Genomic DNA, 13,032 nt, shown 5'->3' on the forward strand with positions numbered 1-13,032 from the left:
ACACTAAATTATATGAGCTTAGGTTAAGTTAAACTGAAGTTATCGCGTTTACAAGGAAAAGTTAACAGACGGTCAGACGTACGGACACCAAGCATGATACCACAATACCCGTAGGACGGGCGTATACAAAAAAAGAGTGTCGCTAAGGCGGGCACATAATACGCCCGCCTGTAAAACGGAAATTTGAGTTATTGGTCAAGCAAGGAAAGTGGAAGGTTAAGTTAAACTTGAAGTTATTGTGTTTACAAGGACTGCAGAAGGGTAAGATGAAAACATGTAACTGTGACCTTGACCTTTGGACCTCAAAATCAATAGACTTCCTGGGATCCATACCAGTATCATACACATCAAATTATATGAGGTTAGTTAAACTCAAGTTATCGCGTTTACAAAGAAAAGTTAACAGACGGACAGACAGACAGACACAGAGCGTGATACCGTAATACGTCCCGTAGGACAGGTGTATAACAAATAGTGAGTGAGGAACTTCATCGATTGTCTCATTTGCATGCTACTGAGTTGTGCCTAACTGTTTTGTGAAAAAAATGTCATAACTTTCTTATTTTACATCCAATTTTGATGAAATTTTCAGCGTTATTCTAGTTTGATTTTACTCTGTTTATTCAAATAAAAAAATTTCTAGGGTGGATTCGATCTTTAAACACTATAAAAAGTCTTGGTAATTCCCCGAGGGAACAGTGTTATTCTCTGTTCCAATTTATTCCAACATTGAATTAATTTATCTGTCCTAAAACTGTGGTGTGGATGATAAACAAAACAAGAAACAGGAGAATTGAACCTTTGACCTATATACCCCAAACTAATCATCATCACTCCTATAATGATTCATATTTTAAGTTGATCAATCTGAAGTTCTTTCATTTGAGAATGGAAACAGGATGGATGGGGGCTAACCCTAAACACATAAACATTAATGTGAGAAGGTGCTAATTATCATTCAATACAACATTTCAAATTTCTCAAAGAATTAACAGATGAAAAGATATTACAGTTACTACCATTTTGGAACATTAGAATGTCTGAAGATGCAAGATATTTCACAATATTGCATCTAGTTTACCAGAGCTTTAGGCTATAAATACATATTACACAGTATTTTTTTTTTTTTTTTTTTTTTTGGGGGGGGGGGGGGGTTCTCTACTTCTCTTTCCTATTTGTTAAATAACATTTCATAGTATTTTCAAGAAAATTAAATATATAAATGTACATGTACATCAACAAGATTTTGAACTGTTTGTTTGGACATTCATTTCAAATTAAATGGCACAGTGTTGTGGACACTAACAGTGAATGTTTGTTCTTACATAAAAACAAAACAGGAGAAACACATGCACATTCAAATTGCAACATTATTCACAATCTTTTCATACAGGACCACTTGACCACTTGCTAATAACATGTACTAGATGTCATTTTCTTTTTTTATTCAATCAACTGAAAATGAAGACAAAACTCATGTGCAATGTGTAAACAAGATTCAAATTGGGGGGGGGGGCATTATATTGGTATACACACACTCGGGCAGAAAAATGAAAAAAAAAAAACGAAGTCCAAACAAGGGGTTTATGTGTTTAGTAATAAAAATCTCTCCCAATTGGTCTACATTTCGATGCAATGTTTAATAGATTCTTGGTTAGGGACATGTTTTACAGCATTTATGCTTGATTAAAAGTAAAGTGTATACAGGAAGCGCATGGAAATAAATGTATCACTTTGACAAATGAAAAAGTGTATATGTATGTATCTATTGATTGTTCAGGAACCTGTGGTTGCACATTTCTACAGCCAAATGGTAGAGTGGGCTCCCTCACCCCCTGGATTTACGTTCAATAAATATCTTTGGCACTTTCATACATTAATTCATCATTTCTTTAGATTTTAATATTTTGTCAAATATTATATTTATAATAACTGCTTATGCCTGTTCAATTATAAATGGGAGCTACTAATTTTGTTATGTAAAAATAACCTCTTAAAAAGTAAGCCCTTGCCACCATGCTCGTGAGGATCATATTAACACACAATGAAGTCCCTTTCAGCCTGTACAGAAAATGCATCTCAAAGCAGTCCATGTCAACTCATATTTGCTCTGCAAGAAAATATGTAAATCAATCTATTCTTTATGGATTAATACATATTTAAAGATGTTAAATTTTCTTAGTGTCTTCAAATGGCTGAATCATAATTTTCCAAAAGCACCAATTTTTTCCTCATTATTCAGATATAGGTTGATAGAGATACTTTTTATGATAGTTTAGTAAACACCTTATCCCCACTAGAAAAGAGCAATGTTTGCAAAGAAGAATAAAAACAAAACCTCAAGTGAAATCAATTTTTAAAAACAAATAGGATTTCCAAATATGACATTGCAATTTTTTTTCAAATATAATGTTTAAAAACCCATGCTATTCCATTTATTCATTGGAGTTTCATAAACAGGGTACAGGCATTGCAATATTACAAACTGTCTTAAAAGGGGAATCCAACCCAATTGCACCTCTAAAAACTTGTTTTTAGGGGAAAAGGAAAAATCAGACAAGTTGATAGGTGAAAATTTGAATATCAGACAAACAATAAGAAAGTTACGAATTTTTAAAAGTTGTAAAAATGGGTAATTACTATACCCATGGAGACTTTAAATTGGCCGCATATGTGATGTCATAGTGATGTAAGGCAAAGACTTCTCTTCAATGTACTCCAATACATAAAATGGCTAAAATTTCTTTTTTTTCCAAACATTTTTCTTCAAATAACATTTTTCTTTCATGTGAACATATAACAATATGGGGATTATATTTAGATTACTGCCCCAGGGGAATTGGTACTTAGGAGAAAACCACAAATCCCTGATAATTAAGTACATGGCCTAAGGGAAAGTTGTCCTTGCCCCTTGTCATAATTTACTTACCAAGTTGCCAATTTAAAATCTACATAGTCTTAGGGATCTCAATTTTAATGCAGCAATTACTTTCTTATTTCTTGTCCTATTTCTTTCAATCTTTCACCAATCTGTTTTATTTATATCTCTCCTTTTGAACATAACATTTTATGACCAAAGGCTGGATTCCTCTTTAATGAAAGGAGAGTAGGCCCAAGTCATGACAGTATTTTTTGGGGTCACGATGATTTTTCTTTACGATCAGAATGGTCAAATATTAGGATATCGGGACGGGATAATTTTGTTTTTTAACATTACAAAATCACAGATTTCCATGTTCTGGAACAGATGAAATGATACAGAGATCCCATCAAACTGTACAGATTCCAGCATGCTGGCATGACAGAGTCATGTTTATTTGATATTTCACCCACCCCTTCATTTTTGTAGCAAATATAGGGCAAAGTATATATGCACATCAAGGATTTTTTGTGTATATAATGTATCTTGAATAAGCAAATAAATAGCCACATACCTATAACATACATTTTTTTTAGTGGTACAGCACCTAAAAATGAATGAGTGAAGCCCATTGTCCAAAGTTTTGGTAATTTTGATTTGTTGGGTCTTATTCATTTTTTATTTTATTTTTTCATTTCATTTCATTTTGTTTCATTATTTATTATTATTATTATCATTATTATTTTTTTTTTTTTGGGGGGGTGATAGCTTTATGGCTAAAACTAATATAACAATAAGTGCACTAAATGTTCAATTAACTGGACATGTGATACTCATAAATTTTAAGGTGTTGGTCAAACGTGGACAGCGGGTCAACGATATATAACAACCAAATGACTTCACAATATACATGTACCTGTTTGACATAGTTACTACTCATACCAGCCAGCTGAAATGCTGGTATGTGGGGAAAGTCCTGTTTCTTTAAGAGGACTATGGGTGATTTCTGGGGCTCCATCTGTCTGTAGGAGCCATGAGACTCAACACATACACTCAGACGATGCAGCTGTAATACAGTCACCCAGTACACATACGAGTTAGACAAATGAAAGCCTATTTTGCACAAAGAGATGCTTATTTTGTATACAAAGTATTTTGATTGCACAACTAATATTTTTTCTCATCCATCTAAATGCATGATACCTCATTATTTTGACAGTGCTAAGGCAGTCTAATAATTACTATGGATTACAAACCTTAATAAAAATAGCTGAACCAAACATAGAGTAAGGTCCTGTGTAGTACTGTAAACAGTTTGACAAAATATGAGTTTGCAGTGAAAATTTTAGACTTTTCTTACATATCAATAATCATTTTCTCTCATGTCTACAAGAAACTAATGAACAAATCTTGAATTCAAATTAACCATTTAAACAATGAAATGACATCAAAAGACATTTCCTTTTTTGGAAAAATGTATAATGATGGCTTTTTGGGACACATTTTGATAAGATCTGACAATTCAATCAAAAAAAATATTTAAGGCTTTACAAAAAACAAACAAATGTTCTCATTTGAGTCACTCAAATCTAACAATACAGAAACTTGCAACAGTCATTTATTCATCTTTTCCTGGTACTTACTAGTTTTAATGCGGCATGTAGGTTAGACTATTATTCTTTATATGATTTAAATGTTATATTTTGTAAATATGTATATTGAACTATCATTGTAAATGTAAAAAGATTGAAAGAGAAAATAAATGAATTGAATTGAATTATATAAAAATCTATAATTTCCAAAAATTAATTTTAAGTTGATTTTGTAACCTATTAAAAAACTCAATCATATGCCTACATGGCATGCTTGTTAAAATGTATATATTGATAAGGATCACTTTACTTATGAATTTATCCAAAATTGATATGCACACTGCATTATTAATTCTGTTTGTTTTGTTTAAATGGTTTTACCTGATTGTCCTCATTGTTTGGTGCTGAAGCTTCTTTAGGATCAGGACCATCCAACAGTTCTCTACGAGATTGTAAAAACACTGTCCACAGCTCTACAGCATCTTTGTGTTCCTTGGAAGTTTTCTGTTTCAAGACACAGAGACTTTTATTCTAAGATGTCTACATGCATAAAAATATCAACTATCATTTGATTCACTGCCAAACAATGTATATTAGTTATTTATTTATTTACGGATTAGCACTTTGGCATTAAAACCGTAATAGATTTCATATTCTACTTAGAACCTTCTACTTCACAACAACTCAAGTACTACTGATGTATTCACTGGAACCTCTGCATGATGACTCATTCCTTTAACAGTAATATACTATGCATCAACATTAAACTACTGTATAAGCTGTTATTTTCACGAGGGTTTTATTTTCAAGGATTTCGCAAATTGCTGATCGGCCATAAATTTAACAACACGCGAAAATATTGACACATTTATTAGTCAGTGCCAATATCCCCAACAGCAAAGCTTTCCTATTGAAAATCTCCTCTGTAGAGAAAATGAAATATGCACCTCATATGTACAAAAAATAAGTTTTAGAAAGTACAGTTAGTGATTCAAAAAGTTAGCTAGAATTTCACTTTTTTTTATTTCTCAAACAAAATCAGAGCCTAAATTATTTTCTCACATAATTCTATCGATATTTATTCACTCACTGTAATAATAAAATGTATTTTCCATAAAATAATTTGATTTCATTGTCATCCGATTCTGATATATACACACGTATTGGCAGCTATTTGCATACTCATTAATATTCATAAGTCACATGACCAGAGCTTTTAAAGGTGTAACATTGTGTTCACAAAATTGAACATTTTTGCACTGAAACCATCTTTTTAAAAAGTGAATCTAACAAAACACCACTTCAAAAGATTACTCTTACAGATCAAACTGTGACATGATGAATTTTCAGATCTAAAGGTACAAAAAAGTGAAATTTAAGCCACTTTTTTCCACATTTTGTAACTGTTTTTACATGGACATATTTATGTACAAAAGACACATCAGCTTGGGAACTTTGAAGAGTATAGTTTTGCACATGATTTGCACTAGTTTTGATTCTTTGAAATGCTGTGTAAGTGTTTCATACATTTTCCAATCGCAAATTTAACCTGCGAAACACGTACGTGCATAGCGCCAACTTAATGTGTTCCGCCATCTTGCTTGTTGGTTGCCGATAAAATGCGCATTTTCAGATTTTTTTACACTCAGTCATTAGCCGTGACTGAAACATTGACCAATCAAAAACTAAGATTCTACAAGAAATATGAATATTCATATACGAAAGTATAAACATAGATAATTCAGTTTTATGTGAAATTTAAACCCAATACTTCAAAATAGGGTAAGTTTTATGTCTCTAAAATGACCCTTAAAACCAGAATTTTATTCTTAAAAAATAAGGATTTTTCAAAGTTGCCATGGTAACGCGGCCTGAGATAAAAAATCTTAGCAAATACTTCATTTTAGTGATCGAGGATGCATTTGTTCACGGTATATGTCTACATAAGTTATAACATTTTTTTCCAGACCATGGATGAACTTTCAAAAAGAGAAATTTTAGGCAAGTTTTTACGATTTTCGGCAATTTTCTGACACAGGTACATTGAAGACGTAATTTTTACAGAATTAGAAGAAGACATTGTGGATTTTCCTAATTATCACGACGGATTTGCAACTTACTTGTAAACAAACCAAACAAAGTCTATGATACATTTTCGATAATGCGAAAAGAGACATTCAAGTCTCTGATTGAGAGCCGTAGATTGAACATTCGCACGGCGCAATGGTAACGTTTTCGCCGAATTCGTCGGGGCGAAAACTCCAAGCGAGCCGTACCACTCACCAGTCCCGAACGCTGCGCTGTATGTTTGATGATATATCTGGTGCCATTTCGTGCTTATAAATTTGTTTTTTCTACAATGCCACTATCTCATTAAAATTGTTTGTCATGATAACATTGGAAATATTATCGTTTAATGGCCCAAAGGATCGACTGTCATAAAAGATACTTTGAAATATTGTCAGAGAGTGATTAGTTAGGTGATGTTTATGGTCAGAATTTAGTCGTGGCTTCGGGTGAACTTACGCGAACGCGGTCACTTGCTCACGGGGCGAGTCGGCCTGGCCCTTTGGTGGAAGGCCGTTGGGCAACGTGCAGTGCAGCTAGAGCAGAGTTAGGGAGTTAGGTAAAAATACTTTGAAATAAGAAATCTGCAAATATTTTTGTCTTATCCCTTTGGATTAGAAATTCAAATTCTCAAAGTTGAAATCCAATTTTAGACAGTGACATAACAAAGAGTGGTGCTGTTAGGGGGGTGGGGGGGGGGGTCTTGCATGCCCCCAATTCACGAACAAGAAAAAAAAAAGGAAAAGGAAAGAATCTTGCGAAATTGTTTAATTGGATTTTTGTAACAAAAACGTCAAAATTATGCTCATGTCGCTTGCTTGCAACTATATACTTTTATAAATTTTGCCCGATATGCCATATCGTATACTGGTATTGGTAACCCTCAATTTTTTTCGCCCGTTACGCCACTGATATAAAAGCTACTTTAGTCTTTATGCTAACATTATTTGGTTGCGGGATCAAAGCATCAGCTACAGCTAAACATACTTTATGCCTGTTCAACTTCCAATACAGGTTTAGGTCTGTATTTATGGGTGCCTTTATTATTTTCATTTTCAATTAAAACAATTATCATTAATTATGTATTAATTTAGTATTAACCTCCATAATACATTTTATTGTGTTAAAACCATACAATTTCTGTTATATTAAGCCCTTTTAAAAACATGCTCAATAGCAGACCCCCCCCATATATAAACACAATAGAAGTGTATATAGAATTAATTGACCCCCCCCCTAGCTCCCCTATTGAGGACAAAATGAAAAAAATGCTCAAAATAATCGACCGCCCCCCTTTTACGAGGCAGCTGAGCTGTCGGTGGCATGATGTCTTCATTGACTTTTTTTTTGCTTGTAAAAAAATATTGAAGAAATAGGGGCTACTCTAAGTGTCCCCTATGAAAATCGATCTGGATCTGCAAGTGCATGGGGCTGCGCCCTCTCCAACGTCATAGCTACCCCATATCTTTAGGTTCTAGCTCTCATCTTTTTCAGCTCCCTGATTTTTTGGAAGAAAAAAAAAATGGGGCGAAAGAAAAGAGTGAAATAAATCAAATACGATTAATCAAAATTTGAGTTGTTTGAAAGAACTAAATTAAATTCTACAACCATGAAGAATAACAGCAATCTTGATTAATTCTGTTTGAATTTTTTTTTTTTTTTCAAAATCAGAACCAATCAACCTTTTTCTGATTATTCTGTCACTTTCCATATTTTGGAGAAAAAAATTAAGGTGTTCATCGACGCCCTGTACTGCATGATGAAACTGTATCCCCACTCGGCCCTCTTCCCCCCCCCCCCACTCGCCCTCTTAACTCCCCCCTCTCTCTCTCTCTCTCTCCCTCTCCCCCCCCCCACCACAAAGCCCCTTGCTCATTTCTCTTATCTCACCTTGACCTTAATTAATTAATCTTAACTATCTGGCGGTACAGTCAAACGTGACTGGTCGCCATCATAGTTTCATCCCCAACAAACACGGAACAAACAATAACAACAATTCTGTTTTTCGACCCAACATCATTCCTTTCAATACGCGTAAGGCCATACGTGGGCATGCACAAACAACGTGGGTTCACAAAACCAGACCCGCTTTCGGACTGAAATTGTGATTAAAATAAAAATGTTATAAATATAACAAAAATATTGGTATAATAAAAGATATTTGATTAACGGAAAAACATCCATCACTAATTCATAGGAACTCTGGAAAAGATTTGAACGAGGTTTTTATCAACGGTAATCAAGAGGAATTAGTGTATGGATGAATGGCGTTCGAGCGTTAGCCGGTGAGGGCGCGGGCCAAATCTGGCAGTATGGCGTCGTCCATTAAGCTGACGTTAGCCAGCGGCGACTGCACGTACGTGGAAAATGTCGGGACCCCCGCAATTCGCGAAAATTTCTGTACGCGAAAATAACAGCTTGTACAGTACTGAAAACTGTCACAGAATATCGGATCAAGAATCAAGGATGTATGACAAAATGTATTCTTGAATAATGTATAAACACATTACTCAGTTTCTTTATTTTTTTCTCATACCTCTCAGAGCCTTTTTACCTAATGAAAATCTAACAATGGGATATAAGAATGGAGACCTTGAGAATTTTTGTGAATTTTTTGTTGCACAATAGCACAAAATTAATATTTATCCAGTTTAATAATAACCACATCAATTTTGAAAAGTTCTGCAATATGGTCTGTAGTATAAATGTGGTACAACATAAATACAGCTGAAACACATGAGCACAAACAAGTTGCATCGGGCTTTGTGTGGGAAGCAGGGTTTTAAAACTTGTTTTAGCCGTGTATGCAATCACCCTAATATAAGGAAAAAACAAAATAAACAAGTTGTCAAATTCTTAAATCATCCAGAAAGGGAAGTTCTGACATCTCATTTAACAAACTCTCATCTAGTTTTCAGTAAAATGTAAATATCTTACCTCATAGTAAGCCTGTGCATTATTAACCATGAGCTCAACATCAGCCACCATTTCATCCACTGTGTCGTATTCTTCTGTTTTCATACGCTGCTGAATCTTCAGCATATCAATGGGGTTAGAAACCACTTCATAATATTCTGGTGTAGTCCTGTCAAAATAGACATATGAAATGCTCATCCACCTCATAAAAATGTTGATTTGAATCAAAAGAAAAAAATTAGACAAGCATAATGCTGAAAATTTCATCAAAATCGGATGTAAAATAAGAAAGTTATGACATTTCAAAGTTTGGCTTATTTTTCACAAAATAGTTATATGCAAAATTTAGTCACATGCAAATGAGAAAATCGATGATGTCCCTCACTCACTATTTCTTGTTTTTTATTGTTTGAATTATACAATATTTCAATTTTTATAGATTTGACAATAAGGACCAACTCGACAGAACCATATAACGTTAAACATTGGTAATTCCACATGTTCAGTGAGAAATAAAACTTTGTTTCACAGGACAAAGAGGAGAAAATAAGAATACACGTATTTCATATTTCTTATAATAAAATACAAAAGAAAAAGTGAGTGAGTGCTGTCATCAGTTCCCTCATTCATCTTAAAGTTGTTCTAGTTTCAATCCAAGAGAACTTCACACAAATGTCTTATTCATGGTAACGCTATTATGAATTATCTTTAAAAAACAGGCCATATACTGTTATACAACTTGAGACACTTCAAAATCAAACAATTAAATAAGCTCTTCTACACCGAAACAACTGTTCATGTCAATAGACAGTCAACATTAAAATGAGGATTTTTCAAAGAAATTAAATGTAACCTTTTCTTATAAAGCAATGTAGTTAATTTGCAGATATGTTCACCGCTTTCACTAAAAGATAGAACCAGTGATATAATAAATTTAATATCAGGAACTCATTATATTTACCTCCTTTTGGGAATTCTGATAAGAGCTTCACATATAACTCTACCATCTTCATTCTTGTAGTTTCTGATGATGTCATATAACTCCTGAATTACTTCACCCTGTATTTTAAAAAAAAAAATCAAATATATAAATTTTTCACGCTGTAATTTCGCATTTGTAGGATGAATAATATAAATTCCTTTATAATCATACTTTTGTTTGTCTGTTTTAAATGTATTGTATAATTGTTCACCATCTTTTTTCTATGTTTTCGCATCCTATGTGTGTTTCATATGTTTGTAATGCTGGTGGAAAGCACATTTCCATGAAATTGGACTACATTAAATATGAACTTATAAAGGAGAACCTCACTATAAACCATAAATTTAAGGATATTCATATTAAGTTTACAAGCTGTACAGCAAGCTTGAATGACATTAAAAAAGGAACACTTCCTGAGTATTTAAAGCAAACTTTGGGTGAGAAAAAATCAAGTTTGTTCTTATGTCAAATTTCCTTGACTGCCATCAGAAAAGGCATTTGGCTATGCGACACTTCCCAGTACGGTACTCTATATAAAGGGTGGAAGGACTGAAAAAAATATATTCCCATCTTGATATTTTAAGGAAGATATTCTTTCGGGAAAAACATTGAAAAGGAGGAAAAAGGTGAGACTGCAAACAGCTGGACTGCAAGTGTGTCATTAAATGAATATGTGACATGAGAATTGGGACTATTACCTGTATTCTGGTCTAAGTTGTGGTTTAACTATGGATAGACAAATGTGACATAAACAGTAGAGGTTCAAATTATTAGCTCATTTTACTCTCAAAACATTCTTAACAGAGAGGGTAAATAGCATAGTTGCCTTCACCATTAAAGAATTAAGAGAGAACATGGTAAACATGAGAAAAATACAATGTAAACAATATTTTTGGCTTCCCATAATATTACTACAGGGTTGGACCATGGTCTAAGTAAAACTCTACTTCAGAATACGGGCTTATGAGTCTAGATAGCCACGGACATCTCTTCCACTTTTGGAAACAAACAATTAAATATTCATCAAATTGTTATTGTTAACAAAGAAACAAATAAACTAAATAAAGAATATCCGTACCTCCATGAAGCTTTGACAGATCATACTTCAAGATGAAATCATATACTTACAGCATCATTGACATTGACGGACCTCTTTCTTCTTTTGATAGCAACAGACGTTGGAGAAGTGTGGAGATCATCATCATCTTTAACATCAGTAGTGGTTGACCTTCTTCGCTTTGACATACTTCTTAAGATATATTCTTCTTTGTTTCATGTAAGACAAAACAAAAGAAATATTGAAAGATCAAAACACAGAGGATCCTGATTACCAATAAAAATTTTGAGCATAAACAAATTTACAACAAAATTTTGAAAAAGTTCCAGGACTAAGATTTATAATTAACAACGAAGAACAGTGAAGAGCAAATATGGAAATGCACCTTCATTAACATTTCAAAGTTCAAGGTGTATTTTTCCACATTTCCATAAAAACGTAAAAACAATTTACAATATAAGCACATATCAAATCACAACAAATATAATGTATACAAAGGAAGGATGAACAAAAGACAAACAGAGAATACCAAATACATTTTTAAAGAAGAGTGTCGCTGGGGCTTAGCGAGCACATAATATATATATATATATATATATATATATATGCAGTATAATTATTAAATCAATTAATCAAATAAAAACACATTTTTATGATGTAGTTGATCTAGTAGGCCTAAAAAATATCAAAGTCAAACTCTATTAAACATTTAATTTTCTGGTGTAAATAATTTATTTGTATCTGCGGAGAGAAAAAGAAAACACTAATCTGAATGAAATCATGATGAAGATTATTATTTATAAAAGCCTTATAAAACATGTATTCTTGACAATCGATTGATATATTACCATCTAAAAATATAGAACTTAAAATAAAGTAATAAAATCTACGGCAAAGTTTATGTGTTTCTTGATGATCATTAGGGCATTTTCACCACAGATGGACACAGAGGCAAAAAAATCAAATTGATATTCATGTCAAATGAATTATGTTTTATAATAATACAAGACCTGAAGTTTCTGGGACAATTTTTTTTTCCGACTCTGGCAGCCATTTTTTATTTCAAAATGGCCGCCAAAGTATGCATACAAATTAGTGTTGAAAATGGTATATTGATACATATTTTGTTTTGACAGATTTTTAAAGAACAGGTTTGATCATGTTTTCCCTTTGCCTTAGCTTGCTATTATAACACTTTATCAAATCCCATCTAGAAAGAAACACCAGTAATTAATTTGTCTGATAAAGAAATATTGATGAAGTATGTGATAGGGTATGTAACGTCAGTTACCAAAAACATGATTTTTTTTCTCATTTCCCAGAAAAGAGGATATATTATATGAAACTTGGTAGATTTCCTCCTTAGGTAACACCCCTCCCTTCTACACCAAAATTAAAGATAATCAATTAACAATCAAGCCATAGGATGATAGGGTACCATTAAATATGTGTAACGTCAGTTACCAAGTGGAAAATGTAACGTCAGTTACCAAGTGGAAAATGTAATGTCAGTTACCGAGATGTAATGTCAGTTACCATGATAAAATGTTGGTTACCA

At 33.0% G+C, this 13,032-nt stretch overlaps 1 protein-coding gene across 12 annotated transcripts in view; it reads right to left on the bottom strand.

Moving 5' to 3' along the window:
- Window positions 1–11,689, bottom strand: part of LOC129256882 (protein polybromo-1-like) — a 44,555-nt gene extending 32,866 nt beyond the window's left edge. For 10 of the 12 annotated variants that reach the window (XM_064097494.1, XM_064097489.1, XM_064097495.1 and 7 more), the window contains exons 1-4: window positions 11,546–11,678; window positions 10,397–10,494; window positions 9,457–9,604; window positions 4,834–4,956 (exon numbers count right to left, since the gene is read on the bottom strand). In XM_064097494.1, coding sequence (XP_063953564.1) covers window positions 4,834–4,956; window positions 9,457–9,604; window positions 10,397–10,494; window positions 11,546–11,662 — 486 coding nt within the window. In that variant the 5' untranslated portion in view covers window positions 11,663–11,678. Of the gene's footprint in view, window positions 1–4,833; window positions 4,957–9,456; window positions 9,605–10,396; window positions 10,495–11,545 lie in introns of all 12 variants that reach the window. The other 2 variants (XM_054895089.2, XM_064097491.1) reach the window with 2 other exon arrangements.
- Between the last annotated feature and the right edge of the window lie 1,343 nt (window positions 11,690–13,032).

The sequence above is a fragment of the Lytechinus pictus genome, chromosome 3, assembly GCF_037042905.1.
Source record: "Lytechinus pictus isolate F3 Inbred chromosome 3, Lp3.0, whole genome shotgun sequence".
Classification (NCBI taxonomy): domain Eukaryota; kingdom Metazoa; phylum Echinodermata; class Echinoidea; order Temnopleuroida; family Toxopneustidae; genus Lytechinus; species Lytechinus pictus.